The sequence below is a fragment of the Leucoraja erinacea genome, chromosome 4 (assembly GCF_028641065.1).
Source record: "Leucoraja erinacea ecotype New England chromosome 4, Leri_hhj_1, whole genome shotgun sequence".
NCBI lineage: Eukaryota > Metazoa > Chordata > Chondrichthyes > Rajiformes > Rajidae > Leucoraja > Leucoraja erinaceus.
Genome location: NC_073380.1, coordinates 19,239,524 through 19,259,884, shown reverse-complemented (window position 1 = coordinate 19,259,884; position 20,361 = coordinate 19,239,524). Strand labels below are relative to the sequence as shown.

General features: G+C 42.6%; 1 protein-coding gene across 5 annotated transcripts in view; it reads left to right on the top strand.

Moving 5' to 3' along the window:
* The window catches only part of LOC129696202 (zinc finger protein ZFAT-like), a 95,143-nt gene that overhangs the window by 47,756 nt on the left and 27,026 nt on the right, over positions 1–20,361 (top strand). For all 5 annotated transcript variants that reach the window (XM_055633848.1, XM_055633847.1, XM_055633849.1 and 2 more), the window contains exons 7-11: positions 479–711; positions 12,832–12,919; positions 15,539–15,688; positions 16,645–16,818; positions 18,389–18,477. In XM_055633848.1, coding sequence (XP_055489823.1) covers positions 479–711; positions 12,832–12,919; positions 15,539–15,688; positions 16,645–16,818; positions 18,389–18,477 — 734 coding nt within the window. The remainder of the gene's footprint in view (positions 1–478; positions 712–12,831; positions 12,920–15,538; positions 15,689–16,644; positions 16,819–18,388; positions 18,478–20,361) is intronic.

Genomic DNA, 20,361 nt, shown 5'->3' with positions numbered 1-20,361 from the left:
TTTTTTAAAGTGCATCTACGAAAGCAGTTATATTAAATTCCAGTGCAAAGCCCCGATTGAGCATGTGAAAACATAAACAAAAGTATTTGTATTAGATATAACATATGTAAAAGCAAGCTAGCAAACGTTTCATATTTTATTATGTAAGCCTTTTTCCATTTAGTTACCATGACTAAGTATATTCTTATGCATCTCGTTATTATTTAAGAACGAGCAGTTTGATAAACTGAAATATATGAGAACTTTCATTTGAACCTTTTGCTAAGTTAATCTGCACGCTTCTCCCTGCATTTTTCCCATAAAGTTTCCCCACAGCTAAAATAAAATTAGCCGGCATTCTAGTGCTACTTATTTATTTTACAGTATTGTCTTTCCCCTCCCATTCCGAACCCATCAATCGCTCCTTACCTAACCTACACACCAAATGCCTCATAATTTTTAGCCTATCGTTGTAACCCCCCTCCTCCCTTCTTTAAAGGAAAATTATACTGGTACCAAGTCCATTATGACATGCACATTCGGACGCACACCAGGGAGCACCTTTACTACTGCTCTCAGTGCAGCTACTCCTCCATCACCAAGAACTGCCTGAAGCGTCACGTTGTGCAGAAGCACAGCAACATCCAGCTGAGGTGCCCGGCCGAGGGATGCTGCTACACCACCGCGGACAAGTACAAGCTGCAGGCACACCAGAAGAATCATGGTGAGCTGGTAAGTTTCATTCCCAAACATGATTATCCATGTCAATGTTTGTGGGCGGCACAGCAGTAGAGTTTGTACATTCCCCCTGTGACCATGTGGGTTTCCTGCCAAACTCCAAAGACGTGCCGGTTTGTCGGTTAATTGGCCTCTGTAAATTGTCCCGAGTTTGTAGTATCGAACGAGTGTATGGATGATCATTGCTTGCCGTGGACTCATTAGTTGGTGTGGGACAAAGCACCTGTTTCCATGCTGTACCTTTATTAAAAAAAAGACAATGTGTCAAGGGGCATTTGTTTCAAAATTATAAGGTCCACATGGGGTTTCACACCAAGTCAATTTTATTTACTTGTTTGAGTAAACTAGTTCATCTTTTTTTCAAAAAAAGTTAAATCAATCATAGAGATATGATGAACTGCAGATGCTGGTTTACCAAATAAAAGACACAATGTGCTGGAGTAATTCAGTGGGTCAGGCAGCATAACTGGACAACACGGATAGGTGATGTTTCGGAGATATTGCCTGCCTTGTTGTGTTACTCCAGCAATTTGTGTCTTATCAAGTAGACCGTTTTCCTAACCCTGGTTATATTAAGTCTCATAATAGAAAGGTTTTTAAAAATGTATTTTTTCATAGCTTGTTGGCATTGCATACTTTTCATCCACATTGACCCTTGAGCCAAATGGCTTTATGGATTTCTGAGGAAAGCTAAGAATCAACCACATTGCCCTGGACCCTGATGACATGAATAGGCCATACAGCGATGGAATCACTGATTCTTTTCTCCCTACATTATTACCAAGCTTACCGAATCGCCTGAATCTTACCAGAACTTTCCTGGTCACCATTATTAATACGTTTTTTTTAATTGCAGTACTATTTAATGTAACTGAATTTAAGATGATCGGATTCTTTGGCAAGGTTTGATCACGTCACCAGATCATTAGTCTCAGTCTCTGGGTCACCAATATGATAACACAGCCATGATGCTACCTTTTCCCTAATACTATTTGTTACCCTCGATTTAACAGTGATGAGACTCATGACTCGCAGGATATTTTGAGCATAATCTTTTAAGGGCTTGGGTGTACAGTTTACACATAAGCATCAGTGGATGAATGAATGCTTTATTGTAGCAGCTGCTCTGTATTTGAACGAGACAAAGTGAGCTTCTGTCTAATTGTTTTGATGAACCTATAAGTTTCCAGAGAACAAATCAAGAAAGATTTCTCCTGGTTGTCATTTATTCTTCAACTAATTCTGCAAATTACCCTGTCGTACTTTCTTGTTGATAATTGCACAAATTGGTTGCCACCTACAATTGCTTAACAACCTTGAAATCCAAAGTAATTGATTGGAGTGTAACTCTTTGGAAAGTAAAAATCCTCATATAGCTTAGGATAATCTTTTGCTGCAATCCTTCCAACTGTTCGAAATACAACAATTAAGCATTCACCTACCCAGATTTACCAGACTGCTACTTGGATTAGAGAGTTTCAGCTACAGGGAAAGGTTGGCTAAACTTGGATTGTTTTCTCTGGAATGTTGGAGGTTGAGGGGAGACTTGATTGCAGTATGTAAAATTTTGAGAAGCATAGATAGGAGAGACAGTCACATGGCTTTTTTCCCAGAGAGGAAATATCCAACAGAGGGTATTGCTATATGGTTAGAGAGGGAAAGTTTAATGGAGATATGCGGGGCAAGTTTTTTTACACAGACTGGTGGTGGCCTGGAACGCATTGCCAGGGATAGTGGTGGAGGCAGATATAATAGTGTATTTTAAGAGGCTTTTAGATAGGCACATGGAAGTGCAGGAAATAGAGGGGTATGGATCATGTACAGGCAGATGAGATCAGTTTAACTAGGCATCACATTCAGCACAAACAGTGGGCTGAAGAGCCTGTTCCGGTGCTGCAATGTTCTGTGTTCTATCCTCTTTCCTTCAAATCTACTTTACAGTTGGAATGGAGTAATTGACAACTCAATGTTGTGTTAATGAATTGCCAGAAGTACCATATTGTTGATGGGATAAACTGAGGTTCTATCCCACCTCGTCATGTTTTCTTTTTCTGGTGTCTTTGCTAGTATTTATCCTGCTAATGATACTGAAAACATATTAACTAGCTATCCCATCTCTAGATGCGCTTGTAAGTTGTTATCATCTCTTCCCCAACTAACTGTGGGTCATTATAGGCTCCACCCTTCCTTGGTCATCTGTTACAGCCCTGATTTGTTCTGACCTTTTCCTACCCCCAATCCCCAGCCCCCTCCTCCCTCTCTACTTTCAGTCTGAAGAAAGGATCTGACACAAAACATTTCCCATCCGTTTTCTCCAGAGAAACTGCTTCACCTGCTGAGTTACTCCATTACGTGTATAAACTAACATCTGCAGTTCGTTCCTACACACTTGAAAATGCTGATGGTTTCTGAGGCTTTTAAATTATTCTCAGAATTCCATATCCTCCTAGGCATTAGTGGCTTAGGAACCTTTGTAGCGGCCTGGACGAGGTCAGGTAAAGGCAAGACGTCAGGCAGGTCAGAAATAGTTTTATTCAGCAGCGAGAACACACACACCAGTGAGCATGACCTGGGAAACCACGTGGCAGACCCACGCCCTGTCCCTCAAGAGCCGAGGGGGATGACCCAAGGAGTAGCCTAACCCCCAGGGACCGCCACACCTTCCTCCTTTGTCAATTTAGTGGTGGGTGAATAGCAGGCCAGCCCTTGCATTCTCAGATTCTCTTTAAGTTCAAGTATCATCTGCATTTCTTAGATAATATTATAATCAATCAATCAATCAGTTTTATTCATCACATGCACAATAAAGTGCAGTGAAATGCACTTGCCAGCAGCGGTACAATCAAAAAGAATACACAATTAAAAATTTGCAACACAAACATCCACCACAGCATTCTTCACTGTGGTGGAAGGCACAAAGTACAGTCAGTCCTCCTCCATTGTTCCCCTGTGGTCGGGGCCATAAACCTCCGCAGTCGCTGCTGCGGAAAGCCAGATGCACAGGCCCTCTTTTCTGGAAGGTAACTGCCGAATCGGTGCTTCCCTACCGGAGACCGTGGCTTCAGGATGTTGTAAGTCGCCTCTCCGTGGAGGAAGCGACCAAAAGCGGGTTCCCCCCTTTCCCCCCTCACCACCCCCCACACTAGACACACCAAGAGGCATTAAAACACACATTTGCACATACTAAAAAAAAAGTAGAAATGACGAACACCCTGCTGGCAGGGCAGCCATCTAGCAGCGCCCCCACCGACTGGCTTTGACAACCTTCTGAATTTGATTTATTGTTCATATTCTTTCAATAGATTAAACAAGTATGGTGAAAAAATGCGTCGCTGGTTACCTCAGTTTCCAACGAACCATTAGTTTTCTCATTTCTGCAGACACCTGTTTAATCTTTAAGTTACCCATCATCTGATGTGATGAACTTTATGTGTTAAATTTATGTAGCTTGTAAAGTGTAGTATAGTTATATGTAGTGCGATTTCATCACAGCATTGCAATCTTCTTTACATAATACATTTTTGTAATCTAAGCAAACCAGATGTCTATCTTGTCAGAAGTAGAAAACCACAACCTGGCTCTCAATATCAGTAAGACCAAGGAACTGATTGTGGACTTTGGTAGGGGAAGGATGAGGACGCACAATCCTGTTTATATCAACGGAACGATGGTGGAAAGGATCAATAACTTCAAATTCCTGGGCATGCATATATCAGAATATCTTTCCTGGACCCAGCACACCGATGCAATTGTAAAGAAGGCACATCAGCGACTCTACTTCCTGAGAAGATTACGGTGATTCGGCATGTCAAAGAGGATTCTCCTAAACTACAACAGGTGCACGGCAGAGAGCATTCTGTCTGGTTGCATCGCGGCCTGGTTCGGCAACTTGAACGTCCAGGAGTGAAAAAGACTACAAAAAATTGTGACCACTGCCCAGCCCATCACCGGCTTTGATCTCCTCACCGAGGAAGGGATCTGTCGTAGTCTCTGCCTCAAAAAGGCAGCCAAAATCATCAAGAACCCACACCATCCTGGCCACACACTCATCTCACCATTTCCATCAGGAAGAAGGTACAGGAGTCTGAAGACTGTAATGTCCGGGTTCAGGAATAGCTACTTCCCTACAGCCATGAGGCTATTAAACACAATGAATAAGCTATGAGCTCTGAACTGCAAAATACTATATTATTAGTTGTTATTTGCACTATATTTGTTATTTATTGAACTTTTTATTTTTTCTCCCTTTGTGTACAATGTTTACATATTCACATATTCTGTTGTGCTGCTTATGTGGCTATTCCCATGAAATTTTACTTCGGAGTCACGTGAGTGACTACGTGAAGAACCCCGCCAGGACGCATGCATTCCATATCGCTTTCATGCTTGCGAAACGACAGGCGGGGTGGAGCTTTCCCCGCAGCGGTAAGGTTGAAACCGCGACCTGCAGGTAAGTGAGTTACTCAGCGGTAGTGTTTGTCCCCGTACTGTTTTTACATAGGGGGGGGGAAGCTGGACAAAATAGTGTCCACAAGTGCTGCGAGTGAAGCTGGCTGGGGAGGACCGCGAAGTTGCGGGAGCCAGCAGCAGCTAAAGGCACAAACCCCGTAAGTGGGATCAGCTGTGCTGAGTTTTGATCCCGCGCCGGCCAGAACACCACGGCCAGGCGGGAGACTATTCACAATGGGGCTGTCGACTTTGACAAGTCGAAACGGCAGGAGGTGGGGTGGAACGACGTTCCCCCGTAGCGACAGTTTAAACCTGGACCTGCAGGTAAGTGAAAATGTGGTCTTTATTCTCCCTATACTGTTTCACAGGTGGGGAAACATGGAGAGCTGTGCAAACAACGGCAAGTTTTAAGCCTGGACCTGTAGGTAAGTGATACTGCGGTCTTTATTGTTCCCATACTGTTCTACAGGTGGGGGAAACATGCACAAGACAAAGAAGTCGACCAGAGCTGCGACAAAGCTGGCAGGGGAAGACCGCGGAGTTGCGGACGCCGGCAGCGGCCGGCGGCACAGGAATCACCCGTAAGGGAACAGCTGTGCCCGACTTCGCCCCCGCACCAGCCAGATTAAACACTACGTCTGGTCGGGAAGGCAAGAAGAAAACCAAAATAGTCGTTGACTGATGAGTCCGACTTTGGGCGGCCAGCGACCATGAGCGCTGGAGCCGGTTGGAGCGGGTTATGGAGCCGAGCTCCAACATGGAAAAGAAAGTTGGAGCGGTTTATGGAGCCGAGCTCCAACATGACAGGCTCCGGGAGATGGAGTCTAGTCACTGTGGGCACTATGTAAAACCCACAGCAGCACCTCTTGTAGGGCTGCACAGTGCATCTCCCTCGTCAGAGGGGATACTGGGGGGTCAATTCTGGGCTGACCCTGAAGAGGGGTTTTGACGAACAAAACTCCAAGTGTGCAGGGGGTGCAGGAAGACAAAATCTACTGATCATGGTGTCCAAATACATACAGCCAGACCACGATGGACACCACTGCAAAAACACTTGGGACCAGGAAACTGCGCATCCCTGAATGTTCCAGTCGTGGAAATAGCATCTGGAAACATGTCGGAGCAGGACTTAGGAAAGCCCTGGGGCTCATAAAGGCGACAACATTAAGGATCTCCTACAGCCAAAGACAGCACCCTTATGCACCCACCAGCAGAACAAGTGAAGCTGGTGAAAGCTCAAAGGCCGGGCATACAGGACAGCGGTCTTTTAGACCATAGCCCAGACCGGCCTTTCTGGAAGATGCGCAAACCCCCAACCCAAAAACAAACCAGACATCGGCGCCTCAACCTCCACGAAGACCACACAGAAGAAGCAAACTTCCACTGGCAATGGAGGTAGGTGCGTCTGGACCCTTACAAATCATAGGAAGAGTGGATAAAACACACATTGGTGGGAGATTACACTCTTTTGGATATGGTGTATATTAACTACAGACACTTATAACCTAAGCAGTATCCAGGGATATACCATGGAATTGTGCAAAAGGGGTAATGGGTAAACCCAACACGATTGGCTGGAATACATTGTACTATATATTCAGTACAAAATAGGAACTGGTAACTGCTAAAGGACAGAGTTCCAAAAGCTACTCCATGGCTAGCATCGACCTAAAAGATGCTTACTATTCAGTGCGTACACGGACTGATCACAAACGTTATTTTACAAAATTCAACTGGATGGGGCAGCTCTGGCAGTATAGAGTTCCACCAAATACATAATCACATAATCATACTAATTGTGGGCATAACTTTGGAGTTGGCCTAACTAGCTGTAACAGCCACCATACAATTGGGTGAAAACTGGGGTTATCATCCATCCAGTTAAATCTAAACTAACGCCTACCAACATAATGGATTATTTGGGGTTCACTATTGACAGCTCACATGTCGGAGACTTTACCAAAGGACAAGGCTACAGTCTTAACGAGGTCTGCAACAACCCCACTGACATCAGTGAACCGTCTATCAGATTGGTAGCAAGTATAATTGGCATATGGTGTCTGCCTTTCCAGCCACACAATTTGGACCTTTGTATTACCAAAAATCTACAAAGGGCAAAATATAAACACTCAAAGTTAATACTGGTCATTTCGACAGACCAATAAGCCACCAATCAAAGCTTATGGAATTAAAATGGTGGAGGGATAACATTCGGCATTGTTCCAACCCTATCGTTATCAGCAAACCCTTAGTGGTGCTACAAACTGATGCCAGTGTGCTTGGTTGGGATACTGCCAATTTCCATCTCCATCTGTGGAGGTAGATGAAAGGCACAGGAGGCATCATTATCACAGACACTGGGCATAAACTACCTGGAAATGTGGGGTGCGTTCTATGGCCTAAAGTCATACTGCTCTGGGATAAATCACCAGCGTGTTAGACTACAGAGTGACAATCTGAATAATACAATTTGGTAATGGTGTATCCAGAGAAATATTGGAATATCAGCTACTTACCTACCAGGTAACCCAAAATTCAGTGACAGACATCAGGTCACGCAAATTCAATAAAATAAGACTTAATCACCAGTTACCAAACTGTGTTTCTTGGGAACGAGACCCTGGGACAGCAGGGACAGATGCTTTTCACGGCATTAAAAGGGCAATTGTTTATCGATGCATTCTCTCCTTTTCTGCATCATCAGTCGGGTATTACAGAAAATACAACAAGACTCAGCGTCTGTTAATTGGTAGTGCCGATTGGCCTACTTAACCATGGTTCCCTGTGATACTCAACATGGGGTTTAACCATGCATCACCATCCTGAAACAACCAGGTTATTGGTTCATCCCATAACAGGGGAACCCATCCATGTCAAAAACAAGAAACCTATCAATTTGTAGAGTCTAAAGAAACCTCTACTGCAACTGGAACTGGCGGACCGAACATTGAACATTATCTCAGCGGGCCACAGACAGTCCACCAAAAACTATATCTGTTATACATCAGGAAATGGGAGATATATTGTCACAGCAACAACATCACCTACAGTTTGATGAACATAACATCTGTTCTCGAATTCCTGGCAGGCCTCCATTTTGATGAGGGGCTCAGTTACAATGCCATTAACTGCGCCAGAAGTGCCCTATCAACATATCTATGGCGAGGATCAGAGCATCATTCTGTTGGGACTCACCCCTGGTAACCAAACTTATGAGGGGAATGTTTAATATCTATCCCCTAAGAACCAGGTACTCTCTAAATGGGATATGAGTATTGCCCTAACGTTGCTAAGGAATTGGTCTCCAGCAACAGCTCTGTCCCTGCAAAGACTGACGCACAAAACAGTCATGCTGATGGCTTTGGTCACGGCACTAAGGTACAGTCGTACATAAGTTAAGGCTGGACTATATGACTTCTTCAACAGGAATATAACGTTTCATATTACGAATTAGTCAAACAGAACAGACTGGGATCACCAGGCCTCAAAATAGAATTTAGGGATTACCCTACAGATATCGTCTCTGTATAATAAGACAATTATTGTTCTATATGGAGAACATCAAAAACATCTGAGGCTATGAGATGACACCACTAATCAGCCACAAACAAACCCACAAAAAAGTGTCGGTTCAAACTATTTCCAGATGGCTGAAACAGGTTTTAACAACAGCTGGGGTGGATACTAACATATTCAAATCTTATCCCACCAGGGCTGCAACTACATTGGTAGCTATGGAGTTGGATGTACCAATGAACCAAATCCTCGAGACAGCAGGATGGATCAGGGGAAATGTTCCAACTATTCCAACACAAACCAGTAGTTAAACTGGAACTTTGCAGAGCCAATTTTAAGTTCTGTAATATAATTTCACCTCATAAATAGGGGCTATAATTTGTTGTTAACAATTTATCATGGATTTCAATGTTGGATTCATGTCTAAACATGTTAACACAATTCCTCCCACAGTCAATTAAGGCAGATGTGATGCATGGACTCGTTTCCACGGCATGAAATCACAGAGCTTTGAAATCGTCACGTAATCACTCACGTGACTCCGAAGTAAAATAGTAAGATTAAACGAGAACTTACCAGTTCGAAGTTTGATCGTTATTTTATGAGGAGTACGTTGAGGGAATACGTGCCCTCCGCTCCCACCCTTGATCATATACTCAACTGGTATTTTCTTCTCTAATCTTAGTATGTTCAGTCATTACAGTTATTTGTGATTTCACACCGCTGCTTTGAAGAATGACACGCATGCGTCCTGGCGGGGTTCTTCACGTATTCCCTCAACGTACTCCTCATAAAATAACGATCAAACTTCGAACTGGTAAGTTCTCGTTTAATCTTACTATTTATTGCCAATGTATACCTGAAATATTGAGGATATCTTACTCCTTGCCTAAATGTTGTCCAGGTCATATTGTCGAAGAGTATAGACTGCTGCATACCTGGACTGGATCTGAACATAATTAAACGTTCTTACTTGTGACCTTACCAATGCTCATTAATGTCTCACTTGGTCAAATGTTGCTCTGTTCTCAAGGGCATTTGTGATCCTCAGGTTTTGAAGGAAGCTAAACTGAACACCTATGAGCAAATTATTATTGAGAAAGTGCAGCGTAAAAGCACTGTTGCCAGCACATACAATGTACTTACAATTATACTTTGATGATGATTGACAGTAGAACCCGTGCTGGCATTTAAATGTAATTAATTCAGGAAGACCACATCCAAGATTGCGGCGCTGCCTTAGCAGCTGCGGCTCGCCAGCAGTCCGTCTGTTTTTTTTTCTTTTTTTGTTGTTCTTTTGTCCTCTTTTAGTTAATTTTTTGGTTTATTAGGTTGTGTATGTGTGTGGGTGGGGGGGAGAAACATGTTTTTGGTCTCTTCCTTCGGGGGGATGCGACTTCTCTTGTCGTTTCCCCCGTGTCCGTCAGCGCCGAGGCCTAATGGCGGAGCTGGTGGCCTCGGAGCTGGGGCAGCGTACCAGCGGCAGCGGTCCGACTCCGGAGCTTTGGTGTTCCGACGGCAGCGGGGACCCGGCCTCGGAGCTGGGGCAGCGGCAGCGGTGACCTGGCCTCGGAACTGAGGTAGCGGCAGCGGCAACCCGGCCTTGGAGCTAGAGCAGTGGCAGCGGCGACCTGGCCTCGGAGCTGGTGCAGCGGCAGCGGCGACCCGACCTCGGAGCTGGGGCAGCGGCGACCCGACCTCGGAGCTGGGGCAGTGTTCTGGCGGCAGCGGCCACCTTACCCAACCGCGGGTCCAGTGGACGACATCGTCGGGAGCTCACAGGTCACAGGTTGTGGACCTGTTTTCCGGAGCTCCCACAACAACAGCTGCGTCCGCTGGACTGGAGGGCGGCAGCTTCGCGGAGCTTGGATTCAGCCGCGGGACTGACATTACTTACCATCGCCCGGCGGGGTCACAACATCTGAAGCCTGGATCGCCTTGGTCCAGAGGGAGAATAAGAAGGGATGAGACAAAGACTTAAGACTTTTGCCTTCCATCACAGTGAGGAGGTGCCTGGTGAACTCACTGTGGTGGATGTTAATTTGTGTTTATTGTGTGGTTTTGTCATTTTTACTATATGTAGGACTGCAAGGCAACAACATTTTGTTCAGACCGCACGGTCTGAATGACAATAAAGGCTACTTTGACTTTGATATTTAGCACAAACATCAACAGTCCCAACCATGGACTGTTTGCCCTCCTATCATCAGGGAGGCGATACAGGAGACACGGGTCTCGCATCAGCAGGGTAAGGAACAGCTACTTCCCCAACACCATTACCCTGCTAAACTCACAGGCCTGGTGCTACTTCCCCCCACCCCCCCCTTCTCATCAGTATTATTTATAGTTTATATAATTTATAGTTAAGCTCTTATTCACCAGAATATAGCACATGTCAATCTTTTGCACCTTAACAACTATCTGTATATATGTATATGCCTATGTACATACACCAATATATCCTCATTTGTATATATTGTCTTAATCGGCACTTTACTACTTTGCACTCTGGTTAGATGCAAAATTGCATTTCGTTGTACCTGTATTTGTACTATGTGCAATGACAATAAAGTTGAATCTAATCTAATCTAACCATCTTGAGCGAGTGACTGTCTGATCCCTTCCTATTTACATTTTAAATCTGCTTAAATATGATTAAGGAACATTGAGGCCTGATGAGGCCACGCAAGATGCCTATCTAAGCAAGTCCCTTACCTGGGATTGGCCTGTATTCCTCTGAACCTTCCTATACATGTACCTGTCCAAATGCCTTTTGAATATTGTACTGTATATGCCTGTACCACTTCCTCTGGCAGCTCATTCTATATACCCACCACCCGCTGTGTGAAAAACGGCCATAAAAATGTTGCAGTCTAAAAACTTACCCCTCAAGTTCCTTTTAAAACCACTTCCTCTCACCTTAAGCATGCTCTCTTGTTTTTTGATGCCCCTATGATGGGGAAAATTCGCCTTCACTCCGAGGAAGTACCTCAGTGTTTTTCACTGATGTCTGTGGAGAAGATTGCAGCATATGGAGACAATATTTGCAGAAACTGCAGCCAAAGCATCGATTGTCCATTCAGGGCTCTAATTTGTAGGCAGATGCTGACTGGCTACAGGGTCTTCCCCTCATCGAACTGGTAACTAATAACAAAGGTCATATGTCATGACATAGTTCCAGCATAAACAAGCACAACAGACATTGATGACATAATTACACGTGGAAGTGGCATTTCAGAGAAAGACATCCATGCTAAGGAGTCTCGCGATGAAATTAACAATTCAACATTTGCAATGAGTAGGTAATGGGCTAAAATGTGAAATTTTTGGCAAACATCCTTCATAAGGGTGTGCATATCTCTGAGGATCTCTCCTGGTCCGAGAACACTGATGCAATTATAATAGAAAGCTCATCAGCGCCTCTACTTCCTGAGAAGATTACGGAGAGTCGGTATATCAAGGAGGACTCTCTCAAACTTCTAGATGTGCACAGTAGAGAGCATGCTAACCAGGTTGCATTGTGGCTTTGTTCGGCAATTTGAGCGTCCAGGAGCGGAAAAGACTGCAAAAAGTTGTAAACACTGCCCAGTCCATCATCGGCTCTGACCTCCCTACCATCTATCGCAGTCGCTGCCTCAAAAAGGCTGCCAGCATCATCAAGGACCCACACCATCCTGGCCACTCACTCATCTCCCCGCTGCCTTCAGGTAGAAGGTACAGGAGCCTGAAATCTGCAACATCCAGGTTCAGGAATAGCTCTTCCCCACAGAACAGAACAGATCAGTGTGACCATATACCAATGAATATATATATATATACACATAAATAAACAGATAAAGTACAATGGGCTATTAAACGGAAACAAAACTCTGATCATTAATAGCCCATTGTACTTTATCTGTTTATTTATGTGTATATATATATATTCATTGGTATATGGTCACACTGATCTGTTCTGTTCTGTATTTATTTATGCCTATTATATTCTGTTTGTTTGAAGCAAAGTAAGAATTTCATTGTCCTATTTGGAACACATGACAATAAACTCTTGAATCTTGAATATGGTTCGACGCAGGAAAAAAGAAGTGGCAAATGAAACATGGTTATTTTGATAACTTTCCCATTCTGTTTTGCAATACTTTCATTCAGGATAAGAAAACATACACTTGCCCTGTCTGTGAAAAATCCTTTACGGATGATCGACTGATCAAGTCTCACATCACCACATATCATCCTGGTGAGTAACTGGATTATTACACGCTTATCCCCATCTGCCTTATAACACAAGTGAAGGATAAGATTGGCCCTCAATTGAAGTGAATTACACCTTTTTCTTCACTGGTTAATCATTTGTGGGATTAGAGAGAGTTTGTGCAATTTTTATGATATACTTTCTAAGTTTGAAAGTCGTGTGATATGTATGTGCGCATAATGGACAGGTGCTACATGCAGAAAATATTTGTGTATCCTATCTTTATCGAATCAAAATGCTCGGAGACTTGTATGAATTAGGAAAATTATTATCGTTTCAACAATTACAACTGAAATATAATTTGAAAAATAATCAATATTTTAAATATCTTCAAATCTGTGACTATCTGAAAAAATACACAAAAGACTATCATAACATGTCCCCAGACTTATTGGATGAAGCCATGAAGACAAAGGCTGAATCAGCAAATCTAATATCATACTTATACAACATTATTTTAAATATAGAAATACCTACAACCGATGGTATTAGAAGAGACTGGGAACAAGGACTAGCTATAAAAATTTCCAAAGAGAGCTGGGATAAACATTTACTATATGTGCATAAATGCTCGATCAACGTACAACATACTCTAATTCAATACAAAACATTACATAGACTATTATTCAAAAACTAAAATAAATAAACTTTTCCCCAATGTCTCACCCATTTGTGATAAATGTCAGTCACAAGAAGCTACCATAGCGCACTCTTTCATTTTTTGTATAAAAATCCAAAAATTCTGGAACTAAATATTTGAAATCTTCACAAAATTATTTAAAATAAAACTTGTACCAAAAGCAGAATAGTACATTTTTGGAATATCGGAAGGTAACCCCGAATTAAACGTGTTTCAAAAGAACTTACTTAATTACGGGCTAATAATGGGGAAAAAAGCTTATAGTCAAATTTTGGAAAAATGCTCCAATGCAACAATAAAAATGTGGATTTCAAACATGTTCGAAACACTACACTTTGAAGAGATGAGACTCCTCCTAGCAGGCAAAGCAGACCACTTCCAAAAGACGTGGTCTGCATTTATGGAACTATTACAAGTATAAGGTGTAATAGTAATTTAAAATATAAATGGTACCAGGATCTGGTAACGGGGGGGTATAAAATAAAGTTTAAAAAAAAATACGGTTGGTATATCCTTGTTTGTGGAGTTTTGTGTTACATTAGAGTGATTGTTTTTCCTTTTTTTCTTTTCTTTCTAGGGTCTAATTTCCTTTCTTTACTTCTTTCTCTAACTTCCTCCCTAAGGGGCTTTCTTTTCCCAACAATTTCCTGCACCTTCACGATTCTTGCTCACTTTCCTTACTTCTTTTATTTCATTCTTTTTTAAAGCTCGAAAAAATGAAGTGGCACAACAAATGTATTAAGATATATGTGATGTGTATTATAGTAATTTACTGTACTTCAAATAAAAAATAAAAATAAATAAAAAATAAAAATAATGGACAGGTGCTACATGCAGAAAATATTTGTGTATCCTATCTTTATTAGTCCTATAAAATCAAATACACAATAAATTTATTGGGTGTAGGAAGGAACTGCAGATGCTGGGGTTTTAAGATAGTCCCTGGTAAAATGTAATATTGGATCGAGTCGGAAGAAGGGTCTCGACCCGAAATATTATGTATTTCTTTTCTCCAAAGATGCTGCCCAAATGTATTGGGTGTATTGGGAATAGAGGGATAGAGATCCCAAAAGGCAGCAGCACTGTAGAAAAGGTGCTGAAGAAGCCATAGGGGATGCTTGCCTTCACTACCCCAGCATAGAACTTTGCATTAAAGTAATGGATAATAAAGATGTACACAATTATGAACGTCACAGGTAGAGCTCCATAACATAAGTGTTCAACATCAAATGCCATATGTCTAAGGGAAGGGGTAAGAGGGTTAGAAGTGATCTGAGGGAGAATCTTTTCTCTGAATGGGTAGTGGATTCAGGTATATAATCTTATTTATATATTTATATAGCACATTTTTAGTCAACTTGCATTGACCCCAAAGTGCTTCACATAATTACATTACATTTACACACAGGCAAAGGTGGGTGAAGTGTCTTGCCCCAAGGACACAACGACAGTATGCACTCCAAGCGGGATTCGAACCGGCTACCTTCCGGTCGTCAGCCGAACACTTAGCCCATTGCGCCATCTGTCGTCCCACCTATTCACGCAACATATAAAATCCAGGCCCACAACCAAATTTCCTGTGCCCTTCATTCCAGAGCCTTGCTAGATTATCTGTTTTGCCGAGATCAGTCAAACGGTATGGGCCGCCTAGGTCAGCAGGGAGCCAAGATACTGGCCCACAAAGTCGGCCTCGGAAGTTGATTATAGGAACACATATGCCGGCTCCTGCCGGGCCAGTGTACAAGAGCCCCGGCTGCAGGGGGTAAATTTGACTCACTGATCGGCTACGGAAATCCAGATGAGACCAAGATCACCCACCTTGGGTCGCCTTCTGGTAACCATCAGTCACCAGAAAATTGATGATGGGCCTGTACTTGATGTTTGGAACACTCATTTTAACAGCCATCGTTGAGCATCGACCAACAACAAAATTCTAATTTAAATTGTCAATTATCTATTTGTAGAAGTACCCATGAGCACCATCTCTGAAATTCTGGGAAAACGTGTACAGCTTAAAGGATTGATTGGAAAACGAGCAGTAAAATGCCCTTATTGTGACTGCTACTTTCGGAAGAATGGCACTGACCTGCAGCGCCATATCTGGGCTCATGAAGGTATGAATACTCAATTACATAGAAAACTACATCTTAATGTGGATTTGTTTCCAGCCCTATCATCCTACCTCTTCCTACCTATTATCCTATCTCTTCTTCTCCATAATTTATCTACAAATAAAAACTTTTCCCATTCGCATCAAAGGTAATCAATCTGAAATGTTAACACTTATTTCCACAGATGTTGCCTGATCTGCTGAGCACTTTTTGCTTTTCTTACAGATTTGTTGTCTTTGAAATACTGATTGAAAATGTTCAGTCCGACATTGTTTGTTATGACTACTCGTGCTGTCCGCCATATTTAAAGCTGTATTTCAGATTTATATTAATTAACTAACTCTCTCACTAAGATGCATTTCGTTGTCTCTGTACTGTACACTGACAATGACAATTAAAATTGAATCTGAATCTGAAGATCCAAAATTAACTAAGATCTGTACTAGCATGGCTAATTAGTGTAACTTTATGTTCATAAGTGATAGGGGCAGAATTAGGCCGTTTGGCCCATCAAGTCTACTCCAGCATTCAATCATGGCTGATCTGTCTTCCCTTCTCAACCCCATTCTTCTGCCTTCTCCCCATTACACCTGACACCCATACTATTCAACTTTTCTGATCTCAGCCAAAATTGTTTCGAACTTTTAGGGAAACAAGGTTGAGGACAGTTCTCAGAACTCTTACATGATTCAGAGTGTCTACACTTAAAAAGGATGGTTCTCCTCAGAGGACGATGATCCTGGGCAAGTTCTGTGGTTCAGATTTTCTGTGGTCATCCACAAGTCAATCCCAAGGTGCAGACTGGAGAGTTTCATCCTATAGATGGAAATAATGATTTCATTAGAAGAAACAGTTTTTAATTAAGTTATGTTATTAGAATAGCAGCAAAGCAGTCCTGAATGCAGAAAGTGTTATGTGTATGTGCATTAAATACTGTTTATGATTTGTTTCATCTCCAGGATTGAAGCCTTTCAAATGTTCAGTGTGCGACTATGCCACACGTAGTAAGAGCAACCTGAGAGCCCACATGAATCGTCACAGCACTGAGAAGTCCCACCTCTGCGACTTGTGTGGAAAGAAGTTCAAATCAAAAGGCAGCCTTAAGAGTCATAAGCTGTTACATACTGCTGCTGGTGAGTAACAACATTCAGCAAAACCTGTTATTCCAAATTAAATTCAGCAATGACAAAGACAGGTTCACATACTGTATGATATTGCATGCAGGAAAATACATGCATATCGTTGACATATTACAGATTTTTAGTTACCTAAGAGGTTGGTGAATTAGTGATATTGACCCCTTTGGGCTGTTTCAGCATATCTGATAGCATTTCCTTTGGGTGGGAACATTTTTGTTGGGCCATAAATAACTGTTAGAGACATCAGCCAAACCTTTAGGCTTACCAAAATCAACTGTTTGGAACATCATTCAGAAGAAAGAGAGCACTGGTGAGCTTACTAATCACAAAGGGACTGGCCGGCCAAGGAAGACCTCCACTGCTGATGACAGAAGAATTTTCTCTATAATAAAGAAAAATCCCCAATCACCTGTCCGACGATCAGAAACATTCTTCAGGAGTCAGGTGTGGATTTGTCAATGACCACTGTCCGCAGAAGACTTCATGAACAGAAATACAGAGGCTTCATTGCAAGATGCAAACCACTGGTTAGCCGCAAAAATAAGATGGACAGGTTACAATTTGCCAAGAAGTACTTGAAAGAGCAACCACAGTTTTGGATAAAGGTCTTGTGGACAGATGAGACAAAGAATAACATATCAGAGTGATGGCAAGAGCAGAGTATGGAGGAGAGAAGGAACTGCCCAAGATACAAACCATACCACTTCATCTTGAAACACAGTGGTGAGAGTGTTATGGCCTGGGCATGTATGGCTGTTGAAGGAGCAGGCTCACTTACCTTCATTGATGATACAATTGCTGATGGTAGTAGCATAATGAATTCTGAAGTGTATAGACATATCCTATCTCCTCAAGTTCAAGCAAATGCCTCAAACCTCATTGGTCGGTGGTTCATTCTGCAGCAAGACAATGATCCCAAACATACTGCTAACGCAATAAAGTAGTTTTTCAATGCTAACAAATGGTCAATTCTTGAGTGGCCAAGTCAATCACCCGATCTGAACCCAATTGAGCATGCCTTTTATATGCTGAAGAGAAAACTGAAGCAATAAGCTAAAGATGGCTGCAATACAGGCCTGGCAGAGCATCAGCAGAGAAGACACTCAGCAACTGGTGATGTCCATGAATCGCAGAATTCAAGCAGTTATTGCATGCAAAGGATTTGCAACAAAATACTAAACATGACAACTTTCATTTACACAACATCACTGTGTTCCAAACATTATGGTGCCCAGAAATGGGGGGAGGACTGTTTCAACACTGCTGTAATTTCTACACGGTGAAACCAAAATGGTCTTTATTAAAATCTGACAGTGCACTTTAACCACATGTGATTTTTTTCTATTACAAATCTCAAATTGTGGAGTACAGAGGCAGATAAATAAATGATGGGTCTTTGTCCCAAACATCATGGAGGGCACTGTATATTTTAGTGTGGTATTTTTTAAGTTTGCACATTAAGATTATCAAATATATTCAGTCTATTTGGATGCCATTTTGGTTAAGTAAATATTAACTATATATATATTTCCCAAGCTTATTTTACTTGCTTTCTTGCCCGCAGGTAAACAGTTTAATTGTACTGTGTGTGACTACACTGCCGCTCAAAAGCCAAACCTCCTTCGGCATATGGAGCAGCATGCCGCCTTTAAGGCAAGAATTAAGTGCATAGAATAAAGACTTAAAAATACATCTGTGTGAAAAGTGATAATCACTAGTTCCATTGAAGGTCGTTGGGCCTGAGAATAAGGAATTAATTATGTTACAAAACAGTTGCGGAGGGATAGTTAATAGCTGTGATAGGGTGGGACGAGTGTTGCTATGGGGAAAGGTTGCAGACATACTTCTGATTCATGGAGGAATGGGGAGCAAATTAGATCATGTGCAAACTGTCTGTTAGAAGAATGAGAATACCAACAAATGAATGCGAGGTTGCCGATGGCGACAGTGATGTCATTCTTTTGGAAATATTTTCATGGATGGTAGTTGTTATGCTTGGTTATGTTCACTTTCTTATTAGAGAGTCATAGTGTGGAAACAGGCCCTTCTGCCCAACTTCGCCACACCGACCAGCATGTCCCATCTACACTAGTTGCACCTGCCTGCGTCTTTGGTCCATATCCCTCCAAACCTATGCTATCCATGTACCTGTGTAATTGGTTCTTAAAAGTTGCAATAGTCCCTGTCTCAACTACCACCTTTGGAAACTCATTCCATGCACCCACCACCTTTTGTGTGAAATTATTATCCCAAATGTGCAAAGATTGCAACCTTCACGTGGTCCGCCCGGTTTCGACTAATGCAATCAACTCGACAAACGGAAGATCAAATAGAACAAGTTGTCCAACAACTTTAGGCTTTGCACGCCACACGAAAGAAGAAGAAGAAGATCCCAAATGAGTCCTGAAGAACTCTTGGTCATGTATGTTGTTGCTGCTGTCTAGGTATTGATCTATTCTTGTTCTTTATTGGAAACTAGACCAAATGGGACCCAGGGGTGAGGGGGCGGCCTGCGATGTCACACACACACACACACTAACCCCACACACACTACAGCCCCCCCCCGATATTATATTAATATTAATTTGCTCCTTTTCCTCCCATCTCCCGCCCTATCCACTCACGCATAGCGCCAAACTGCACGGGTCGGGTAGAGAGGGAGGGTGAGGGGGTAGAGATTGAGGGGGTTAGGGAGGTGCGCGTCATCACAGGGGAGGGCTGGTCCCCGAACGCAATACTCCACCACTCACCCATAGGTCCCATTACTCACCACTCCCTAGAGAGGGAAGGGGGTTGGAGAGGGGGGCAGAGAAGGGGGGGGGGGCAGAAAGGGAGGGGGGCTGAGAGGGAGGGGGACAGAGAGGGATGGGGTGTAGAGAGGGAGGAGGTAAAGAGGGAGAGGTAGGTGATAGAGTGGGAGGGGGTAGAGAGGGATGGGATGGGGTTGAGAGGAAGGGGGGAGAGAGGGAGGGGGCTAGATAAGAAGGGGACAGCTTATTCTATTTGATCTTATTTGATTGCAACCTTCACGTGATTCATCGAATTCAATCTCCCACCCCTGTCCCATTGTGATGTCATATGGGGGAGATATTGAACAATTTTTTTTCTTCGGTATTCACCAAGGAGAAGGATATTGAATTATGTGAGGTAAGGGAAACTAGTAGAGTAGCTATGGATACTATGAGGTTCAAAGTAAAAGAAGTACTGACACTTTTGAAAAATATAAAAGTGGATAAGTCTCCAGGTCCTGACAGGATATTCCCTAGGACATTGAGGGAAGTTAGCGTAGAAATAGCCAGGGCTATGACAGAAATATTTCAAATGTCGTTAGAAACGGGAATAGTCCCCGAGGATTGGCGTACTACGCATGTTGTTCCATTGTTTAAAAAGGGTTCTAGCAATTATAGACCTGTTAGTTTGACTTCAGTGGTGGGCAAATTAATGGAAAAGATACTTAGAGATAATAAATATAAGCATCTAGATAAACAGGGTCTGATTAGGAACAGTCAACATGGATTTGTGCCTGGAAGGTCATGT